General features: G+C 40.7%; 2 protein-coding genes across 2 annotated transcripts; one reads left to right on the top strand and one right to left on the bottom strand.

Annotated features, from left to right (window-relative positions):
• Positions 1–69: 69 nt before the first annotated feature.
• On the bottom strand, positions 70–13,069 carry heatr5b (HEAT repeat containing 5B). Its single transcript, XM_077729723.1, has 35 exons — positions 12,771–13,069; positions 12,422–12,575; positions 12,130–12,341; positions 11,661–11,769; positions 11,381–11,530; positions 10,919–11,090; positions 10,688–10,845; positions 10,356–10,605; positions 10,068–10,223; positions 9,703–9,953; positions 9,483–9,594; positions 9,266–9,418; positions 9,083–9,182; positions 8,875–8,984; positions 8,485–8,648; positions 8,066–8,241; positions 7,682–7,787; positions 7,386–7,576; positions 7,086–7,245; positions 6,779–6,968; positions 6,421–6,590; positions 5,983–6,127; positions 5,713–5,892; positions 5,344–5,598; positions 4,920–5,101; positions 4,761–4,829; positions 3,889–4,303; positions 3,572–3,802; positions 3,290–3,417; positions 2,736–2,880; positions 2,011–2,283; positions 1,685–1,909; positions 1,452–1,603; positions 938–1,151; positions 70–760 (listed from the first exon to the last, which is right to left on the bottom strand). The coding sequence occupies exons 2-35, from the start codon at positions 12,545–12,547 to the stop codon at positions 453–455; spliced, it is 6,138 nt and encodes a 2,045-aa protein (XP_077585849.1). The 5' UTR covers positions 12,548–12,575; positions 12,771–13,069; the 3' UTR covers positions 70–452.
• A 188-nt stretch (positions 13,070–13,257) lies between these two features.
• Positions 13,258–15,301, top strand: gpatch11 (G patch domain containing 11). The gene is made up of 8 exons (XM_077729724.1): positions 13,258–13,402; positions 13,598–13,824; positions 13,915–13,956; positions 14,035–14,155; positions 14,243–14,333; positions 14,478–14,588; positions 14,825–14,906; positions 14,985–15,301. Exons 1-8 carry the CDS (start codon positions 13,353–13,355, stop codon positions 15,038–15,040), a joined length of 780 nt encoding a protein of 259 aa, XP_077585850.1. The 5' UTR covers positions 13,258–13,352; the 3' UTR covers positions 15,041–15,301.
• Positions 15,302–23,102: the final 7,801 nt, after the last annotated feature.

Consider the following 23,102-nt stretch of genomic DNA (forward strand, 5'->3'; position numbering starts at 1 on the left):
ACAAAAAAGCCTCATGTTAATATCTGCTTCTGAAACAATAATAATAATAATCTCTGTGAACACAAAAAGTAATCATGAATTCTTATTTAATTTACACATTTGTGTCAATTTAGATGATTGGGATAAACACATAGATACAACATCAGTGGAATGTAGTACACCATGCGATTCGGCAAAAATGAAAGATTTTAGGTGACATAAAAATAAGAGCATGAGGTTAAGGTAAAAAAAAATAGTTGTGGCAGAAGTAGGTCATGTGTTCATGATAGTAATGCCTATAAAACCAGAAGACAAAACACCAATGTGATAAAAGTATGATACATTTTAGAGGGACAATCTTTGCATGGGACATTCAAAGCCATTTCAAAGTCTTTCGTCCATTCAAGACACAAATGAGAAATTATATTTCAACAAAAAATCTGTTGATGTATGTCTGTGTGAGAATAGTGGGTTTAGAAGAAGCTAGTTTTGAGTTTTATGGTTGGCGCAACTTGAACTGATGGCTGAGCTTGGCGCGCTGCATCTTTAGCTCTGCTGCTAGCCTGGTTTGCCCGAATGGCAGATTCCAGACGGCTTTTCAAATCAGGTGCTGCCCCAATAACCATCTTGAAGGCAGCTGGATACAGAGGCCCGATGCGCATCAAGTTCTGAAGAGCAAAGTCATGCAGGCTTTTGGAGACTTTGGATGCAGACGGAATGGCGTTCTCATCCAAGAGATATGAAATAAGCATTGGAACAAGTAGAGACACCAACTGGACTCCTATCAGACACAAAAAAATAAGAAACACATGAATATTAATAGTGCCAGTAAACTGGAGTAAGCATTCTAAAAATATCTTTTGATGCTCTCATTATCGATAGTGCACATTTAGAGCCACTGAACAAAACATTTAAAATGACAGTGCATTAGTGAACCATTAAGCATCTAGACACGTACGGTGCTGCTCTTCACCCATGCCAACAAGATTTTCCAGGACTTTAATGCCCTCTTGCACAGCCTGTAGCTCAGCAGCAGTCCTAGGTCTACTGAGCTCCACCGCCTTCAGCTTTTCCACCACTCGTGGAGCCAGAGCGTGAATATAAGGGGTGGAAAGGGGGCGGCTGGGATGCTGAAACACTGACAAAAGCAGCTGGTAACAGCGTGCCTGAACCTGGAACAAAGAAGTCAAAATACATATTTTTAAAATATATTCACTCTTTTTCTTCTCAACATATCACCTGCCTTGCAAATTTAAGCTCAATAGACCAATCTGCCATCAAATTATAATTATTTATTTTCTAACCCCTTTGACCTTTGACCTCTACCTCCAAAATGTAATCACCCTTCTGTTTCATTTGACAAACAAATTTTGTAAGATTAATAATTATCCATTTTTTCCCACTTGAGTTATCTTGAACAGATAAGTACAAAGTAATACAGAAAACAAATACATACCGGTTGAGGTACTTACCCAGGGGTCACTAGAATTCAAGGCATTACGGAAACGTTCCATGCAGCCCTTTTGGAGGACAGTCACCCCGACAAGTTCATTACTAGCAGACATTAAGAAGAGTGTAATTGCCGTCAGCAAACTAATCTCATCCAAATCAGGTCTGGATTCATCTATGGAAGAACACAAATGATGTTCAACACATAACATGCCGCGCACAGCTCTTTATTTATTCGTAATCTAAATGGGCAAACCTGGTTGCGAATCCTCCAGTACAGACGCCAGACTACTTCTAACAAGTGCGGTCCACTGAGTCTGGAGGCTATCAACACGAGCCAATGGGGAAGTGATGATGGTCTTTATAGCCTGTAAAGCAGCAGACACAGATGTAGGGACGGAGTTGTCATCCGTCTTCACTGCAGTTTCTCTCAGCACCCCAGTGATTAGGAAAAGTACAGTTGGTAGGATGGTCATGCTTCCTGCGAAAAGAACCCCCAAAACATGAGGCGTCATTCCTTATTTGTAATATAGAGAATTAGAAAAAAACACAAAAAAACGTCTTGTTTTGTGTGTGTCTTACCAGCAGGGGAGCAGAGTGAAGGAAGCTCTGCCAGGATTGAAACAGTGTTTGCCACCAATCGCGCACTTTGCTCAGGTAGTCGCTGAGGCCTGGCAGTCACATGGGTGGGTGACTCTTTCACACGTTTATTGAGCTGCGGTAAGTGGCGAACCAGGATGAAAACCAGCAACTCCATTGCAGCAAACACCAGAGAACTGCCAGGGACAAGCTCTCCCATCTCACCCCCTTCCCCCAGGGTGAATTGAGAATCTCTCTGGCCTTCCTCCTCTTTGCCTGTGCAAAATACCATCATGACCTAGATCAGTGAGACTGTCGCAACATATTACTGATCTGTCAGTAGAAAGTAAACCAATAACCCATCCCGATCATGCCACCCATTTTCTATAGGGCTTATCCGTCGCATTAGGGTCATGGGTGAGCTAGTACATATTCCAGCTAACCTCAGGCTATAGGCAAGTACACCATGAACTGCTTGGGTTCATGAAGACAAAAATCCATTCACTTTTATTTTATCACCTATTGACATATATTTGTGTTCAATTATTCCAATGGTTTTGGAGTAAAGTAAACTGCAATTTTATGGCCCTTTTAAATTGGTTTGCTTTTGGCACTGTAATTCAAAGTGTCAGTCACAGCAATTTGCTAAGATTCTGCAAAACCAAGAACTTAAGAAGAGTGACTTGACAAGGACACTATATGGTACAATGTGTTAGCTTTAGTCTTACTTTTGTTGATATTCTGTTGCTGCAGATGGTCCAGTGCAGCTTTTATGGTCTCCTGTACTACAGCAGTCACCTGGAGCTGGACTGCGGGAGGGTCGCGTGTCAACAACAGTCTGTGAAGTACATTCAGGAGCTCCACTGCCAGAAGCTACAAAAAAAGTAACACATTTAATGACACCAGTTGAAGATAAAAGAGAAATTTTGTTGTGGTGTTTTGAATGTCAAACAATTGACCTACCATAACCAACACCTAAATTAGGCACAGGTCTATTATATGATATAGGATTCAAGTGGCCCTTACCATCTTGTAAAGCGGAAAATGTCACACGGCCTTGTTGTATTTATCAGGTGTTTGAACTGAAGCTATTCTGGCAACTATGTCACTTGAACTACAACAATGAAGAAGCTATAGAATGCAGCTATTGTGTTTTCATTTCAATGACAAAAATCTTGACTATTTGAAAACATGCGCAATTTAAAGTGTAATAACACTTACATGAAATAACATTGCATTTGAAAAAAAAAAAACTTCCAACCCAAGGATTTCCCATCTTTACCTGATCTTGTGCAATGTGGGTCTTTGCACAGGGAGATTCAAGCAGAGTTGACAGGGCGTACAGGCAGGACATGACATGCTCAATGGGTTCCTCTGGTCGAGGAAAGCAAAGAAACTCTATACTGACACCTGCAAAATAGAGGGAGAAAATGTCATAGAGACATGTTCATACTCTTCATCTTCTTTATTTATCCAATCTTTTCATTTTTAGCAGGTGCGGTTTCAATAGAAAATAAACAACTAAACAAAAAGTGGAACACATTTAATATTTATGTATCTGTACCTAACATTAGGTGCATTCTGTCTTTGACAGATTCTTCAAATGTTTTAACAGTTGACAAGGCTCCCGTGTGGACGGCCTTGGACATCACTGGGGAAAGCTCTTCTTTTTCTTCGCAAGCCCCAAAGCCAGTGCTACTCAGCCACAAGGCCACAGCATGAACTACCGGAGCCCACGAATTGCGGTAATGGAGCCTTGCTGTGTCTATTGTCTCTGGGGTGTAGAACGCTCCACCTGAACACACAACAGTGAGAAGAAAATAGTCGATAAAAGATTTCATTGTGAAGTTTCGGCAATCCAACGGCACTGTTTTGTTGTACCATCGGGTGGCAGCTGACTGGAAAACTCTGCAGGCAGAGTGAGCAGAGCATAATCTCGGAGCATTGCCAACCACAGCCTGCTAAGCGAAGGCAGTTCAGGTTGCACTAAAGTGATGAGACTGTCAGGTGGAAGCACATCTGCGCTCAGGTCATCTTCTTCCTCATCGCCACTTCGAAGTATTTTGACGGGCTTCGATTCTGCCTCTTTCTTTATCTTCATTGCCATCACATAAACCTCTGCCCATGCTTTAAGCACAGCCAGCTTCTCCATGGTGGTTGCACTCTCACTGTACAGTTGACTGGGTGAACCCTTCCCAGCTTGTACCTTGTCCAGTGATGACACCAGAAGGTTGTGTACTCGTCGCAGGTCGTTGAGGTCGCTTACTACCCCGCTACCAATCCAAGTGCTACACACCTGTGGAAACGAAAATTCAGGGATCAAATGGAAGAGACGTTGATAAAATGTGATTGAAATATGTTTTAAAGAAAAGCAATGTGTGGTAAACTTAATTGTAGATGCCAAACTTTGAATTAAATGGTGGATCAAAAAAGAATTACCGTATTTTCACGACTATGAGGCGAACCGCATTATAGGGCGCACCCTCAATGAATGACACATTTTAATTTTTTTTCCATATAGAAAGCACACTGGATTATAAGGCGCCCTGTCTATTTTGGAGAAAATATAAGACTTTTAAGTGTGCCTTATAGTCGTGAAAATACGGTATTACAATTATAAAAGTATGAAAATTCAACTTGATTTAGTTTTTTTTTTTAAATAAATAAAAAGTACCATACCAAGTACTCTTTTTTTTTTTTAATTAAAAAAACTGAAAAAGGTAAATACTTTCATAGCTTTCCATCTTGGTTACCTGGCATGCTTTAGCTGTTATGTCAGATGGCGTATCAGGTGAAAAAGCTGGTCTAAGTGCAGCTCCAACCTGAACACATAAAATTGACAGTTCAAATATTTAGCATTGGATTATTTCTGTTTTGTGTATAACTGAAGTCCGACAAAATTCTTGACTCACGTTGGCCTGATATTGTTCCAAGATAACATGCCCAGGGAACTCGGGCTCTGGAACGCATGCAAACTTTTTAATGATGTCTTCTAGGGCCTGCAAACCAGCCATTCTTAACTGGTTACTGTGGTCTGTGGCAGCCATGAAAGCCATCCGGATGAGGTCAGACAAATGGAGAACCAACAAATCTCCTGGACAAGAACAAAAGGTAAGGAAATTGAAAGATTATATTAGGAATGCATTATGCATAACTTAAATGAGCTTCCGTGAAAGTTGGGGGGAAATTGAGTGTTTTTACTACAAAATAGCTAAACCCATGCAATATGCATTAATCAAGTAATGAGGAAACAGTCCTCTTTGTGTTTATATTTGAGCAGAATCTTCCCGACATACATTCCTTGATTGACAACATAAGCAGAAGCTCACATTATACCTTTAGGGTTCTTTGCTTGTGTAGAACGAGCAGTTGCCAGGTCAAAATGTGCTTTGTCTGCATTCTCACATAGCAGGATGATGCGGCACAAGCAATCTGCTGCAAACACCCGCGTCACCCAGCGAGGTGCTACCGAGGGTTTGGATTTGTCATCTTCACCCAAACCCGTAAACATGATGTCGTCGTCCATTTCGTCTTTTTTCTCAGAGTCTTCTTCATCTTTTTCCACTTCAAATGTAACAGCTCCTCCTACATCTGATAGAGAAGACAGATATATATTCAGGCACTCAAAACAAAATTTTCATAGTACTCCTTTTTGATTTCTTCCAATACAATTAGATCTAGCTATTTTACTCTCTTTTTAATCACCTGTTGTTGCTGCAAGCACATCTTTGCATAGCTTGAGCCAATGAGAAAGCTTTTCCACAGCGAGCGAGGACAGCATGTGGCCCAGCGTGTCATGAATATCAGAGCACAGCTTCCTGTCTGTTTCGTGATTCAGCATACCAAATAGTGCCCCCTCAAGACCCGTCTCCGTGATATTCAGATCTGAATCAGCAACAAAAGACAAACACCAGTGTCTCGTTAGAAATGAAGAAGGCACTACGAATCTTGTTTAGTCTCACAGATTTCACTGACTTATTGCAGCATCTTTGCCATTTCCTGCCTTCTTTGCAAGACTCATGGCATACTCGCAGACTTCGGAGGCCTCTCTCTGAGCAAGTTGTCTCAAACAGGCTACAGCAGCGCGACGTAGCAACAAATGTGAGCTGCATAAGTGCACCTGAAGTCCCAGAAAGAGTTAAAAGTGACATTAAATCTTTACTTAAGTAATAAAATAAAAACTATAACACCATAAATACATTGCTTATATATATATATATGTGTGTGCGTGTGTGTGTGTGTGTGTGTGTGTGTGTGTGTGTGTGTGTGTGTGTGTGTGTGTGTGTGTGTGTGTGTGTGTGAAAGGTTGAACAATAATGGAGAGTTCCACTAAAAACCAATGTTGATGCTGATGCAATAACAATAGAGTAATTACAAAGTGAACAAAGAAAAACAAATTGCCATTGTTCTTACACAAAGACACGGCACCAAGCTGGAGAGGTTGACGTGGCGAGGAGCAAACATGTGCAGCTGTTGCAGACACGAGATGGCGGCTGCCTGCACCAGCGAGTCCGAGTGATCCTGCATTATGGCACAGCCAACCAGGCAAGACGAGCGTATGGTGGAGATGGTGGCACCGTTTCCTTAATAATGTATTCAAAGAGCATGGTTATTGGAACATACACATAACGGCATACATAATGACATAACAGTATAATTGGGAATGTCTTCGTGTTAAAATCGGTGCCACTACCATCTGCTGGTCTAGGAAGCCAAATGCAACTGGATTGGAGATGTGACAAATCAGACATTGAATTTCTGATAGATATACCTTGCAATTCTGGTCCAACAGTAGTGATGAGAGCTCCCAGGCAGCGACCCAAACACTGATGCACCTCGGTGTGTGACGGGGGCACAGTGAGGAGCAAAGTAAGGACCAAGGACAAAGTAGGTTCCACATAGCCTCTGTACATAGGACCACTTGAGTCCACAATAAGAGCCAAAGAATGTAGAGCCCATGTCTGTTGGAAACGAGCAAAAAGAAAAACATGCCTCATTTAAAAGGAAGTGTCATTGGACATCCCTTACAACAAAAATCAGTTTCAAGTTTAGTTGTCACGATTGTTGCCATACTTTACCTGAACCTCGTGAGACGATCCATCCTGGGCCAACGCCAATAAAATACTAACACTGGTCTTCAAGTGCTGACCAGAGCCAATTCCTCCGACATATCGATGCAGACAGCCGAGAGCCAGGGAATGACCCGTCCTTGAGACTACATCACGAGCCGACTTCAACCTGAAAACCCAGGTAAAATTATGAAACATCTTGTAATTAAAGCCCGGATACATAACGCCAATTTTGGTTTGAAATCAATCTTTTTGTTTTATTATTGTACTGCATCTATGCTAAAAAAAGATGGAGAGGATAATGCTTACTTGTCAAAGCTAGTCTGGGCCATTCGTGCGATGAAAGTAGCCTCTCCCACAACCTGCGCCATTCTTCCAAGTGCCTCACCGGCAGCACAGCGCAAAATTGGATTGGGATTGTCCAAAGCCCCCATCACTAGAGCTAAGGCTGACTTCCGGACCTCCTCTGGGCCCAAAGTACTTTTGTTCTCCGCTAAACCCTTAAAATAAAGCAGGGAACAATACTCAGCATGACGTATATTAACTGAATCTGAACAACAACAACATAATAGGCTGTTTACATAAAGGGATTTGCCGTCTCTCACCTTGAGAGCACTCAGAACAGCAGTAAATATGTTCAGTTGGACAGCTTGCTGCCGAACACCTTTAGCCTGCTTGATACATTCTGCAAAGTGGTCTAGCATCTGCAATCTAAAACAATCAGTCAAAACTGTATTTTAGAAAATGTGACCTAATATTACACCACAGCAGTTAACACAAAATATCAATCGTATCAAAATAACAATCCGGGACTGACTGATGTTTAAAGATAGAACACACTTTGATGAAATGCAATAAGGGTAAAAATGTAAAATGTATGCCTTACAGGTGTGAGATCCAAGTTTCAAATCTGAGAGTAGACCTAATGAGAGTAGTTCAAATTGTCTCGCCTACTAGTAAAGTTTTATGCTCACGATACAATAGCTCACCTGTGTTTGAAAGACACATGCGGGAAAACTACACCAAACAGAGCCACAGAAGCATCAATGACCGATACACCCAAAGGAAGTGGACCAGGGATGGCTTCACCTACAGGGACTCGCAGGTATATAGAAGAGGGATCATGCTCCAAAGCCCCACTGCCAGATGCACTGTTAGGTTGCAGCTGTTAAATACCAATCAGAGTTGGAAATTAATAAATGACCTGCTACAACAAGGGACTTCAAAATGACAGTAGATCATGTTTTTAAAAAGCCATCCAAGAAAATATGAGGCTTAATCATGAAAGTTAGTCTGGTTAGTCATCAATAAATAGTAAAAAAAAAAAAAAACTCTAGGATATACTGGTATACGAAAGAGAACATTTGACTATTGTATTTTTGACCAGGGGAATAGCAAATTATTGTACCTGATCCTCTATGGACTTGTGGTCAGTTTCTTGTAGCCAGGAACCCATAAGCACACTGTCATCATAGTGACAAAGAGAGCGCAACAATGAAGTAGTAGTGTTGCACGAGTTGTCGGTCAAAGTAAATTCTGCCACCAGCTCCCTCAGTAGGGCATTAAAGCTGCCTGGAAGAAGAAGATAGAAAATAATACAACCTGATCAAATGAATGCGGATTGAAACTGGGAAGCCTGCCCATTAACTTCTACACACTCAGCAAATAGACATGAATGGAAATTGATAAATAGATGTACCAGTTAAAACTATAGGATGGGCATGATGGAAGAGAAAATACAGCAGACTCAAATTTAATCCTGAAGTCATGATTTTTTTTAAAGTTCCAAATGTCTTACCTTCATATGTTTTAGGGGGCAATAGAGCCAAAATGTCATACAGCCTCAGCCTCACCATTGCTGCACTTGCTTTTAGGTGTGCACCATGGACTTTAATGATGGCAGGAACACTGAGGAACAGACATTATCATTCAAACAAATACAGTTGACACCACACACATTTACTGAATCCCAAGCAAAAATATTCTATTGACTGCATTCTACTTACTGAGATATCATCGTCATAGCACATTCAATGGGTGTCATCAGCCTACGAATGACATCCTCAGTAAGAAGCTCAGGACAGTGAGCCACAAAACTACGCATAGCTAAACAGGAATGGAGAGAATGACATGTGAGCATGTTAAAATGTATGCTATGTTTATATAGAAGCAGGATAACATTTTCTTACCACATAGTGCACCAGCTCGCCCTTCTAGGGTGACCTGCCAAGTGAAGGAGTCTCCCCTCACTTTTTCGGCCTCCAACTCCTTCTGGGACCGAGGAAACACATTTCTCCATAGCAGAAGCATCTTGGGAAGGTGGTAACGCACCAGAGAAGGCCCTTTGCGTATATAAAAACATTATCAAAACATCTCCATTGAGAAGAGATGAAATGAGTGACATACCCAAAGTCATGAGTGCACCTAGAAGCAACCATCCAGCTTGTGTCCGTTGCAAGGACAGTCGACTATTCTGAGCCGCAGTCCGAAGGAGGTCTTCTGCAATACTTACCACCAACTACAAGGACACAAATACCCTCTAATCTTAAAATATATGTGTATATTTCAGGCTAAATATTTCAAGACAGAAAAGTGGGAGCTGTTTTCTCATCATTTGGTTCAATACCTTGCCCTTAGCGTGCGGGATTCCCAGAGGGCACTGATGAACACCTCCTAGGAGAGCTGCCATAGCAAAGCTGTATCCACTAACAGCTTCAGGTGAACTTTTGAGATTGTTAATTCTGTCGGCACAACGGTCCAGCAGCGGCGTTAACTGATAGGGCAGGGCAACGGCAACGCAACGCAGGCACCAAGCGGCAGCCAAACGGGCGGCCATGCTTGGGTGCAGCAATACCGAGGTCACCGTTTCAAGAAGTCCTGAGGAAGAAGCCATTGACAATACAATTCAATGGTTGTAATTTCACAACCAAATTCTGTAGAATAGAAATGTACTAATAACAAAAAAATAATTAAAAAGCATGTAACAATTACCAATGGATTGCTCTTGGATGAGAGGTGAAGCTGTGGCACTGAGGCTCTGAACAAGGCTTCCCAACTCTTTTAGGGCACAAACCATAACATGCTGGCTAGCAGAAACATCAGCAGCACCAGTTTTGTTTTCTCCATTGAGGTCATTGACAACAGCTTCTGCAACAACAAAAACAAATTTCAAACTTGAGTTTATAAGCATCACAAGCTCAAGCCATGCTAAAAGTCTATCAGAAAGTGACTGACATTGGCAAAGTACTGACTCTATCATTCTATGAAGCACCCTCTTACCAACAGCCCTCATTTGCTTGCTGATGGCTTGACAAATTTCTTTGCCAGCTGCTATCTGCGCCTTCTCGCCCAGTAAGCCACCCAAGGTGGCACGTAACATAAAGGAGACACAACGTCGTGAGTACACAGCTTCCACGTGTGTCTGTGTAGCCCTTGGATTGGAAACAAGGTCCAAAACATGGGAAAGAAAGGTGGCAAAGTTGCGCTCCAGCCACTGACCACCAAGCGTCGTCACAAATACAACGTAAGCCTAAAGAACAATGGAATTCGTATGTAATTTGGCAGTATAAAGGTCACAAATTTTACATTGTTTCGACTAGGATTAAGCTCACCTGTGTGACGCCCACACGGACCTCCCTGCTGACAGAAACGCCTCCCTTTAACATTTCCCCTCCACTTTTCAGGAAACCAGATCCGCCACGTAGAAAACCCGTAGCCATTAACTCCAAAACTTCATCAAGCGTCGCTCGTTTCACATTCTGACGCATCACTGAAGAGAAAAAAAAGACCCAAGTGAATTACATTCATTTGAAACTATATCAGCTGAAAATTTCCTATCTGACCAGCAGCTTGTTTAGGCATAAGAGCTGTCGCCATAACGGTCCCTAGGAGTCTGGCAACGGCAACACGAACGCCATAGTTTGAGCCCTCCAAGGCCTTGAAACACAGTGTGGCCATGTTCTCCAGTTCTGTAGTCCACATGAATACTGCTTCATTTTGCAGCTCCAGAAGGCACTAATAAAGTAAACGGAATCAAATTGGAGTCATATTAGTGATCTCAAAATGGGATTCAATGCTTTGGAAAATCAAGCAATCAACTTAATTACACATTTACACATTTAATACACATCTATACTTTTCATTTTAATTTGATCCTAAAACGGAAAGTCGGCACTCATAATTTACTTTCCCGGGCCACACAAAAAGTTAGGTGGGGCCAGATTTGGCCCTCAGACCGCCACTTTGACACATCTGATCTAAATAAAGATTTCTTTAGATTGTCATTGTGATGCAATGTAACCAACCTTTGCCACTGCACATCGTACTGCCATTGACCGGTCTGTAAGTAAAGAGCGAGCATTCTTGTAAATATCTCTGTGACAAGAAGCTGCAGCACCACCCAGTCCATTGAGCACCTTCTGCAGACTGATGAGTATTTCTCCTCTACCTTGAGACTGCAAATATATTAAAAGATAAAATTAGTAAAAGCAAATCAAATAGTCGATTAACGTGTTGAATGTATGCCATTTACTATTCCAAAGCTGTCAATACATTTTTTTTAATGATTGTGTAATAATGTGATACCTCTGCACTTTTCAATGCCTTCAAAAGATTATTTATGGTGTCTGGAAAGGAGCTTCCAAGCATTCTGCCCATCTTCTCATAAAAAGCACCAACACAAGCGACTGCAGCACTATGAAAATCAACAAAAAATATTAATTAAATGAATCCTTGCTAACATTTTTCTCAAAGTCAAGCAAACACAGTGTAGTCCAGTATCTATCCATCATTTCGACTTCCCCCGGCACATCCAAATATGCCTGGTATTGCGATGTATTTATCATGAGGCTGCATTAAGGCCTACCACAGACCCACTTGCATCCTTAATCCCCCCCCATTAAACCATGAACCATCTGAGTAACACTTGGTTATACCACTTAATCCCTTGAACAGAGAACTACATCACTCTAAATTGCAGGATTTTTAAACAAATGAATGTCATACTTTGAAAAAACGAGGAACTAAAAAAATTATTCATTCAAATGAATCTTACAGTTTTGTCGGCAAGTATGCAGGAGTGTCATCCTTGCTTTTGATGATCTCATTGCATTTATCCAAAGTCTGGAACACGGTGAAGGTGTCTCCAATGCTGTAGAGCGTGGCAAGGTTTTTAGCCAGCAGTTTTCTTGTTGGTGGACCTGGAGCACTGCTGATCAGTGCCGTCAATTGTTCCACCAACTTTTTCTGCTTCTCCTTCACATCCACCTAGCACACAAACACAACTTGTTCAATATTCATTTCATGAAACAGAGAAACCACTTCATTCTATTCAGTATTTCCCTCACCTTATTGGCTGCTACCAAGACCTTGTCCAAGAAACGAAGCCATTCGAAGATGAAAACGGGCCTCTTGGCTTCAGTGATCTGAGCCAACGCCTCCTCATTGAGCAGGAGACTGTGAGCCAACTCCATTTCACAATTTCTTAATCAGCAATCGGATCTGAAGGATTTATGAATTATGATAACAAGCTAGTTGTGGGAATGGGCACCTGCTTAGAAAATGATGCTGCTGAATAGGACTACATTAGGGCGTGACGCATTATCACTACTTTACTGTGCTCATCATCAAACATTGGCATACATTAGTTCGTTATTTTGTCTTCATCAATGTTAAATTCAATGCAGATCGAGTTACCGTATGGCCTGTTTTTTGGATGTTTCTCTTCTGTGTTGACAGCTTCCTCCAGCTCAGCTGTTAGCAACAACTAAGCTAGCGAGTGAATCCCAACCAAAAGCCAGACGTCCGTCATCAATACACTTCCAACTCGGATCTAATTTTATCGTCTTGCCGCTATATCCTAATACATTTATTTTAGACAAAAACCTCACATATCGTGTGATTCGGGCTAAAATCAACCACGTTATTAATCCATGTTCCGATATTGGCGAATGTTGCCAGTGCTGCACTTACAGCTGTCGAGTGAAACAAAACAATGGGACGATACAATGTAAGTGTTTCCAGTAAACATACAAATAGTATTTAATTATTTAATAATGAAATAATTCAATGTTATGTTTTAAATCTATTTTCAAAAACACAAATACATTTTTGCTGGCTTTTACACACCACTAAATGAATTTGTAAATTCAATTTGTTTATAGACGGAATGTATTTTCGAAGAACCAAACATTAGAAGAACTGGGAACCACTAGCAGAATCACTGTTGTAATAATACTGCTATTAGGATACTATTCTTTTTTTGTTTTTAATTTCACAATGTCCGACGAGGAAGATGATTACATGTCTGATGCTTTCCTAAATCAAATGTAAGCATCGCGATGCGGCATATCTCATTTCAATGTGTGACGACACTGCTATCTTATTTTGGGGCTCTTTTTGTCAACACAAAAATAATCATATTTCATTTGTTGTTGTTGTTCCTTTATTCGTATCGCAAAACAACATATGCACGGTAAATAAATGAAGAAATGAAATATGATTGATTTTTTTTCCTGTATCAGACAAGATGTCAAACCAGGTGTCACCATGGTGAGGCGGGTGAAAGAAGCAATGAAAAGGGAAGAAAAACACAAAGAGATCAACATCAAAAATCGACAAAAAACCTTTAAGGAGCAAGAAAAGGAAAGCCGTGAAACAGCTTTGCAGAGCTCTATTAGTAATGACAATAAGGGATTTGCACTTTTACAGAAAATGGGTTATAAAGCTGGACAAGGCCTTGGAAAGCAAGGCAAGTTTTCCTTTCTGTCTTTGACTAAATTTTGATCTGGTTCTCTTTGGTGTTGGTATCCATAATAATTGTATTGTTTTTCCCTTTTAGGGGCCGGCAGAGTTGACCCAATTCCACTGAATATTAAAACTGGTAATAACCTGCACACACCCCCTATGCTAGTTACATTTAATCAATTTTTAAACATGTTTTTTTCTTATAATGAACCAGACAGGGGTGGTATTGGAATGGAAGAGGCAAAGAAGAGAAAAGCAGAAGAGGAGTTGGAACGATATCGAAAGAAAATACAAGCAGATAAACAAAATGAGACCAAATCTCTGCAAGATTTTAGGTGAGAATTAAGTGAATATGTCCGTGTCTCTTTAGTGAAGAGTGTTATTAAGATTTTATGGTCGCTTCCTTGTGCTTTTCTCTCAAGGTCGAGAGTACAGACTGAAAGAGAGGAGCGAAAAATGGAAGGAGACCTGAGAAGAAGTCAACGAGCCTGTGAGCAGTTGGATTCACAGAAGGTTAGACAATAATCTGTGCATTACATCATTTGAACGTGTGGTATTATTATGCATATGTAAAGAATTATAAATTCATCTGCAGGATGTCAATGTGGTATATTTATTTATGTGTATATGTAGAAATCATTGAGTTTCCTATTGTAGGACATCACGGTCCCAAGAGAGGAATGGTACTGGCCTAAAGTAGAGGATGATGAGCAGACAGATGATCTTAAAGAAGAAGAAGAGGAGGAGGATGAGAGTGTGGAGTTAACGGTGAGTAAAAGCAGAAGAGTTACTTTGGTGTTATGTATTTTGTGTTATCGTTACATTAGTTGAAGTAAAGGGTGTTCTGTATTCACTACTCAAGCAATACATGCTTGTAATTTTGCAAAAGATTCCTGTTGTTGCATGTGTGTCTTTCTGATTTGTTTGATTATGTCCTGCATTGCACCTTACATAATTCACTGTGTCCTTTGTCCAGATTTATTTATAGTATATTTATCTTCTAGACATTTGATAAACTGCATATATTGACATCCTATTTAAGAGAGATCCATTTTTACTGCATATGGTGTGGAACAACCTATAATGGTAAGTCTGATTATGATATTAAGAGTTTTTGTTTGATTTCTATAGGCTGATAGGCTAAAAATATTTACCTTTTTACAGATGAAGAGGACCTCTGCACAAACTGTCCTGGGAATACAGAAGCAGACCATGAATAAATCAATATATACATACTTTGTGTTACATATCTAGTCATAGCAGAGCTGGAATCTCATCCATTCTGAAAAAGATGATTTAAAAAATGAGGCTGTTGTGTGAAGTTATGTAGAAACAAATGAATTCCATGATAACATTTGATGTTTTTTTTGTATTTTGGACATATTTTTGTTACAAACTTATTCAAAAACAATACATACAATCTTTTTTTGTTATTGTATATTTCTATGTATTAAAAAAAATCAATGTAAAGTGTTTCCAAATCTTTGGATTGTATTAAAGATTTTGTTCTTGTTCATTGAGCCCAAAAATGTTAGGTTTGAATTTAATCTTTGAGCATGATATAACAATGCTATGTAACTCTCATAGTTTTATGTATAAGGTTTATAAGTGTGTGCTCATAAGCATCCTTTAATTTGACCTAACACATGTCAATATAACATATTTTTAACTTATTTTATACTTCTGTCAATTGCAATTTTGATCCGAAGTTCATTTTCTCAACTACCACTACCCAAAGTATCATTTAGTCAAACCAAAAGGGGGAGCTGTGGATCTGTCATTGCTGACTGACTATATTATCCCATTTTTTTTCAATACTGTGACAGATTAAAAATGCTGCTTTACACTACAGGCAATTCACTTTCCGGGAGCCAAAAAAAACAACAACACAACATTTAATCTTCCTCACGGCACATGTTGGGTAATTCAATTGGTTTCTAAGGGTCTGTTTGCACAACAATGGTAAGAAAAGCGCCCAAAACTTTTCTCCAGAGCCAAATCGCCAAGTGATATTAAGTATGAGCTCTACAAAAACAACTCGTACACAAAATGACTCTAGCTTAGGGTTCCTCAAGGGCCCTTTCAGTAATTTTACTGTGTTACCCCACCTAAAGCATTTCGATTGATAGTGGCTTTGTTATCAAGTCAGTCCTTGGACTGTTGCAATAGTTGCAATGGTAAAAGGGAACCGCACCAAACCAGAATGGTGCCCATTGCATTTTGGTATGGACCAAAGAAAGCCAACGACATAGGTTTTTTTTCCCCCTAAGAAAAGCAACCTGGGCTTTCTTCAATCTTGCACGGCTGTTGCGCTCCTGCGAGCAGGGTTATTGGATGTATTGAGGTCACTTCCTCTGAGAGCAACATGAGCACTGAAGCAGTGATCTAGATCCAGTCTGGACTATGTAGCCGGAAGGTAAAATGGACTCACTCGGCAACACACAAATCACAAGAGTCATGGCAAAGCACTGTGTGTAGTTTCACAAGCTTACCGGAGATACTTTGCAGGTCTTCCCGTTGTTCTGCTCCTCTTTAGCCACCAACACATGTCCAAAATATTGGAGACAACTGTAAATGTACAAGTTTGTATCATTCGTCTATTCGATAAATTCTGCTTTCCCATTTTGGAACGCTTGACCTTTGGTGAACTCACTGACCTTATAAGTGGAGCATGACCACATGTTATACCTCGCCATGGGCTACAATTGCTCTTTACAACAGGAAATCAGTCTACCAAGTACCAAATATTTCTCCTGTCCTCTCCAATCAGGGATGGCGCGTTGTTTTTCTGCCTGTTGCAATTCTCCATACACTAGCAAAATATAAGCTGCCTATAAAACAACAATTGACTGATTATAATTGACAAGTGAGGCTCCAGTTTTTTTTACCTAGGTCTACAATGTCTTGTGTGTCTGCAACCAAGACATTTCCCAAATACGGGATGAAATAAAGTTCTAACATAACCGACTTTTTGTCTAATATATATATATATATATAGTATCAATCTGAAAAATCTTGTGAATAAGTTTCATTTTATATACCGTGGTTTATAGTACTATTTTATCAAGTATGAAGTTGCATTTGAGTGCGTCTTTCACAGTAAAAGTGTTTTCTTTGTGAACTGCCAAAGCAAACTTGACTTACAAGGCCTGTCATTTATTACAAATGATATTGCATTCACTCTGTTGACAACCTGCCAGTGCTGTCAAGTGGCAAAAACCCAACATCGTCGTTATTCAACATCCTGCTCCCTCACGTCGGTTCACACACCCACTCTCCTTGTGTATAAACTGTATGGAAGGTCAAGGGTACGACAGCAGACTCATCTGGTAAATCTTTAATAAGCGAGGCAGTCTGCTCCATCTAGAGTTCAGTAGTTCATCAAGGAATAGCAGAGGAGGATGACAGTGTGTCAGGAGAGGAAACTGAAAGTCACTTTTTCCCCCCCAAAAGAGATGATTTAATAAATAAAAATGACACGGTCTGACAGTTCTGCTCTTGTGCCAAGTCTTTGCCTCCAGTCAACATTTCCAATCCCTCATGATGGAAAATTGTCAAGTCTAGGAAAAGTAGTGTGTTTTATAACACATTTGAAATGTTTGCATCAAATTGCTTCATCACTATCTGTCGTCCTATCACAGGCTAAAAGACACATTCTAAAAAAGAAGCTATTACTAAAAAAACAGAATGAAGCTTATTAGTTAGGACTCAAACTGCATGTTAAAGATGTATTGTGGCATGCTAAGTAGCACACAGTTGACTTTAAAATACTGAATGAATAAATAACTAGATAAATATTCAAAAAAAATGATTATTTCCACTGATTTTGCCAAACCCTATTAAGGATAAACCTATTACATACATAGATTAAAAATAAATAAAAAAATAAAATAAGTGAGCTGAAAGAAAAACCAACTTAGAAAAAGCAGACTTTGATGGATGGTGCACATTCTTAAAAGAGATTGAAAATATATTGGCAGAAGGATGATGAAGATGGAGCTTCCAGGCTGCAGCAATCCCAAAAGAGGACCAGCCGAAAGAAAAAAGAAGAGACATGGTGATTTGGGCTGACATTTTAGTGATAATAGACACAATTCTCTGCAGACAGGTCTGCTTAATTGAACCCAAGTACTGTTAACAAGGGTACACTGATAAATTATGGATGCAGTCACACTCATCAAACGTGCTGTTGAATTAAAAGATGAAATGCTTCCAGAGTCATTTATAAATATTTTTTGGGGTGGATTCATGTTTTTCCTCTTTGTGTCAGTGGAAATGACACGGGCACCTTAGGGAGCAGAAGGAAGGGTAGATGAAAGCGCTAGTGAAACCAGGCCATGAACAAAGCCAGGGACAGATAGAAGGCCTTGGACATCCCATGCTATGAGAGACATCCTTTGGGCCTGTTTTATTCGGCTGCCAGGAGCTTTTTGGACTTTGTTTTATCTCTACCGCCTTTCCAGTCATGTGCACGCCCACCCCCTTCTGGATGCTGCTCCAAATCATTTGTGTCCAACTTGGCTCTCAGTAGCTTTTAAAAAAGAGATGGCGTAGAATTGGCATGGCCGTTGTTAAACCTTTTTGGGATTTAGACTCAACACCTGGGCTGTCCAATCGAATCTAGCCAATTTTTCCCGACTATATCGTTTTTACAATGGTGAAAATCCAATTGTTTTCATTCATAAAAATTGCATATTGAAGAGTAGTACACTGACTTGTAATTGGGCAGTACGATCACTATTAGACCGAAATTAGATGCTGTGCTCATAAAAAGCTCTTTTAATTGAATCGGAAACCCAGAAAGAGAAGCATTGCATCACATGGCTACTATTTGTTTTTGCGCTATTTAACCTAGTGACATATTTCCATAAATCTACTGGTCCAAATAACATTGCCTTTTTTCCAGCTTTTCATTCTCTAAAAAGTCAGTGTGTATAAAGCCTTAAATTATTTTCCAGCTCCAGAAGAATACATTTTTTTTGTTCAATATTTTAATATTTTGAGTTGTTGATCCCTGCACAAGGCCATACAGACTGCACTGCGACCTCTCGGGGGCACTGTTGTATCACGCTCCCTTCCAACATAAGCCTCTTTGATACAGTAGAGGCAAGATTGCACCATCAACCTGTATTGCTGTCCTCACTTTGTCAGACAGTGGCACAATATTCTTGCACAATCTAACTCTTCTACCAGGATCGTGGTGCTTTCCCTCATAACAAATGTAATCACAGTTCCATAAGTCAATGCAACCACCTCCGGGAGAAACCTGTTGGCTGCTGCATATACTGTATATCATTGGAATATACTCCATTAACTGATTCTATGCACAATTGTGAATGGTAGCTGTCATGTCATTCTTGGACAAAGGGAAAATACTTTTTTCTGGTATTGCATGTATGTAGCGCACATATTGAGCAGCATATGTCATACTTTTATTGTATAGGCAGTGCGGGAAGCTTTTAAAGAATGTATAATGTCCTGTATAATTCATGTGACCTTGCCCCTTCGCAATTTTATTGCATCACTCCCCTTAAACTCTTTGATTGGCCTGCCCCTAACATTTCACCTCACTCTCTCTACTAGCTCTTTCCACTCAGCCACTCTTAGGTATTTGAACATTGATGCAATCATTCACAGAGAGATTGGTCTCCTTCTCTCCTTGTTCATCATTACAAACGATCTATCAACACTAATGAGTACGTGGCTAAAAATATCCCCCCCTTGTCCGCCAAGCTGGCTGCGTCATGATGCATTTTGGGCTTTTACAAATGTTGATGGCTACTAACGGGAAGTGTGGATACTCCTGGCTAATATAAACAAAATATTATACATTCAACATGCATCCTCGCTCAATTGCAGAATTCCACTGCCGTAGTTTTAACTTAGACGCGCCCATCCCCTTCAGGCTACCTTTTTGGCATACTGCTGGTGTCTAGTGTTGCCATAGCAACAACAGCTAACCTTTACAAGGAGGTCGAGGTATGTCAGCATCGCTGCTTAAAAGATTTCATTCCCATTGAAAAGCTCAGCTCGCTACTCATTGGAGGTATTTGCAGTTAGATTTTTTTTTCCACGTAGACTTGGTCTGCGGTGTGAAAGAAAAGACAGATGGAGCCATCACCACTATTGTCTAATTAACTGACAGGATCTTCTCATTTCCAGCACCAAGCTCCAAGGACCCATTTCACAGAGAAATGTATGGGCAAGCTTTATTTGCTGATGGCAAGCCATACCACAAAGGGAGAATTAAGCGCATCGTTATTTTCTGGCAGTTGAAACTGAGGACACGGCCAGAAGACATTTTGGAGGAGAAAAGGTTTTTTTTTTTTTTTTTTAAGTTTACATTACTGTTAAAACACAGGGAATGTTAGATATTCTGTTTCTGCGGAGGGAGGTTTAATGAATAACTTTAGTCTAGGATATCATTAAGGCCGCATTATAGGTTAACCTAGTTTCGAACCTAGAATCGAAATTTTCTGAACACTAGCTATTTTCGTTATCTCAAAAGTTTATCGAGATGGCGTGGGCAGAATTGTGTCCGTTTCCATCCAGTGAAAGAACTTTTGCTTTATTACAATATATACTAAAGTGTGCTGTCATTTATGGTTACACATTACATTGAATTATTCATACAGCGACTTTCATTTCATTTAATTATTTGGCTGTCATTGAAGGCGATAGACATCTAAAAGGGAGGACAGGAAAGAGTAAGGGAGTGAGTACCACATTTTAACTCTGCCAAATGACCGTGGTCCAAATGGATAGGACATCTAGAAAATGCTAAGTATGTGAACTCAAGTTCCATTCAGTCCTAATATAGGCTTAGTATTTGTGTCCTAGTTCTTCCTGAAATACTGCCCAGTGAAATTCAGTGACTGGAAATGTTGTTTTACGTATTTATTTTGCAATGTACAAGTTGGTTCTGAGGCAATGCACAAAGGCATTGTGGGCATTGACTCACACTGAAGTGAGTCCACAGGCAGAAAGCCATGACACCACTTACGAAGCGGCGCTTTCAAAGTGACGCATGATGACTGTTGGTCCACGTGGTGGACAACAACCCATTTCATCAGCCCAGTGAGTATGCCGATCTGGAGTGGCAACGCAGCAAAATGTTTCTAGCCTGAGAGTCAGCAGAAGGCAGAGAAGCCCACACACCCTTCCCTTCTTTCATGAGAAAGCAAGGAGACATCAACAGCACCCTCCCCCCTGTCCGTCTCTGCCCAAGGCTTCCACTCTAATTCACACAAGATGTTCCATGTTCAACAGCCTCCTGTTCTCATTTGTGCTGCGGATCGGGATGAAAAGGTGTCAAGCGGTATAGAGTAGACAGACCCCTCTTAGGAGGGGTTTCATTAGATATTACAATATAAGCTTCCTCCAAGGCCGGGGTCAAAGATGGCTCCTATTTGCACCCTATTTCACGGCCAGGGACGTAATCGACCCACACCGAGTCCATCTGGTTCGTATGAGGTATTCCTTTGTCCCACACAATTTTCCTAACCCTGTAAGAAAAGTCAATAAAACCCATGAGGATGGAAGGAAAGATGGTTCTCCTGAGTTACATTTGGGATGAAAGGATTGTTTTGTTGCTCCCTTCTTTAGCGGTTTCACACTAGCAGAGAAGTGCTTGTGACCATCTCATGAGCGCTATCAGTAAGTCGGTTGTCTTTGTACAGTCTTGCTGAGCACGATAACACCAGCGCCAGCACCCCTTCCGCCCTCATTCTCTACTTTTTGTCCTTCACAAGCGGTAGGTAATCAGATACAGTAGAGCGATTGTGGAGCAAACAACTAGAGGCGATGCAGCCGCACAGGAGTCCATTTCCAATCTTAAACGATGATGTCATCTCACCCATGTGACAGGGTTGAGTTTCACAGTTGGATCAATTATTCACAGGGTATAATAGGATCAGCTGAATACAGATTGCACAAGGGATTCTTTTCCAGTAAGGGCAGCTGCAAATAAACCCTGAGCTAGCTTACAAGGCTCCACAGATCGATCGCCATAGTCTGCAGGCTCTCTGACTGTAAAAACGATACCTAAATGACAGTTACATTTACTTCAGGGAATCGTCTGTATGCTAAAGTATGCCTCTTGTTTCGAGATGCAACGCAGTAACCCAAGAGGAGGGAGCGGGGTGCTGATGATCTCAGCGTGGAGGGTGAAGGCCAATCTGTGAAGATGCTGGCTGCAACCATTAATCACACAGTCGAGTACAGTGCCGTTCACAGCCTAGTCATCACATAGTCCCCTGGCCTCCATTCCACTCCCGCCTTCAACTCATCAATGGCCTCCCAGGCATAGGTGGCCTTTGTGCAAAACTAACCGGAACACTATCCCCCACCCACCCTTATTAGTGCTGGTTTTTAGTCCAGACTATAACAGAGAGAGCCTTCCATTCATGTGGTGGAGCCCTATCTCTCTCTCTCTCTCTCTCTCTCTCTCTCTCTCTCTCTCTCTCTCTCTCTCTCTCTCTCTCTCTCTCTCTCTCTCTCTCTCTCTCTCTCTCTCTCTCTCTCTCTCTCTCTCTCTCTCTCTCTCTCTCTCTCTCTGGACATGAGGAAAGAGCAGCCCATTCATCTTTTAAGCAGGGGAGTCTCATATGGCAAGACCCCCTCAAAGTAAACACAGTCATCTCTGATTTCACACCAAGAGCACTTATTTGTCTTGTCCTATCCTGGTAAATATTCACTGTCATTTCTCCCCGACATAGCTTGCATATTCTTTGTTGTGTTTAATGGATGAAAAAATGATCTGTTAGGTAATCCTATGTACATTCCAGTGAACAGTCTTGTTAATCATTGTAAGCATATTACTTGCTGAAAAGATTTGCAGAATCCCACGTAGCCCAAGCGAAGTAGCCTTAGGGTATGAATACACCTCATTCATTCCCTCGGTGAACTCACAGAGTCCCGAGTGTCTTTTGGTAAGCTGTCAGACATGCTTGTGTGTAAAATAGCAACAAAAGTGACCCGACCGGTGACCCTACAGGCATGTTGCAGCTTTGGAAAACATGACTGTGCTTGATTCACACTGCACAAATAGTCACACACTGAACTCAGTCAACCTTCAGCTTTCGTGCAGCACTCCTGGGAATATTTAAACTAGTTAATATGTTGTGGTAGTTGAGAAACATTTCTAAAAATATATCTTTACCAGAGTACCTAAAAAAGACTGACGATGACTGTTCTCAGGCCCATTTAAAATGTTTCCATCTATCGTGTACAGTGGCAAGAAATGAGTAAACTACATCAACAAAGCTAGTTTGGGAATATGTG

The sequence above is a fragment of the Stigmatopora nigra genome, chromosome 12 (assembly GCF_051989575.1).
Source record: "Stigmatopora nigra isolate UIUO_SnigA chromosome 12, RoL_Snig_1.1, whole genome shotgun sequence".
Taxonomy (NCBI): Eukaryota; Metazoa; Chordata; class Actinopteri; order Syngnathiformes; family Syngnathidae; genus Stigmatopora; species Stigmatopora nigra.

Coding starts and splice junctions, on each gene's coding strand:
- heatr5b (XM_077729723.1), bottom strand. CDS start 12,547: ATGGAGTTGGCTCACAGTCTCCTGCTCAATGAGGAGGCGTTGGCTCAG. Junction 8,649..8,874: donor GCCCCCTAAAACATATGAAG/GTAAGACATTTG, acceptor TTCTTCTTCCAG/GCAGCTTTAATGCCCTACTG. Junction 1,910..2,010: donor TTCACTCTGCTCCCCTGCTG/GTAAGACACACA, acceptor TTCTTTTCGCAG/GAAGCATGACCATCCTACCA.
- gpatch11 (XM_077729724.1), top strand. CDS start 13,353: ATGTCCGACGAGGAAGATGATTACATGTCTGATGCTTTCCTAAATCAA. Junction 13,825..13,914: donor ACAAGGCCTTGGAAAGCAAG/GCAAGTTTTCCT, acceptor TTTCCCTTTTAG/GGGCCGGCAGAGTTGACCCA. Junction 14,334..14,477: donor AGCAGTTGGATTCACAGAAG/GTTAGACAATAA, acceptor TTCCTATTGTAG/GACATCACGGTCCCAAGAGA.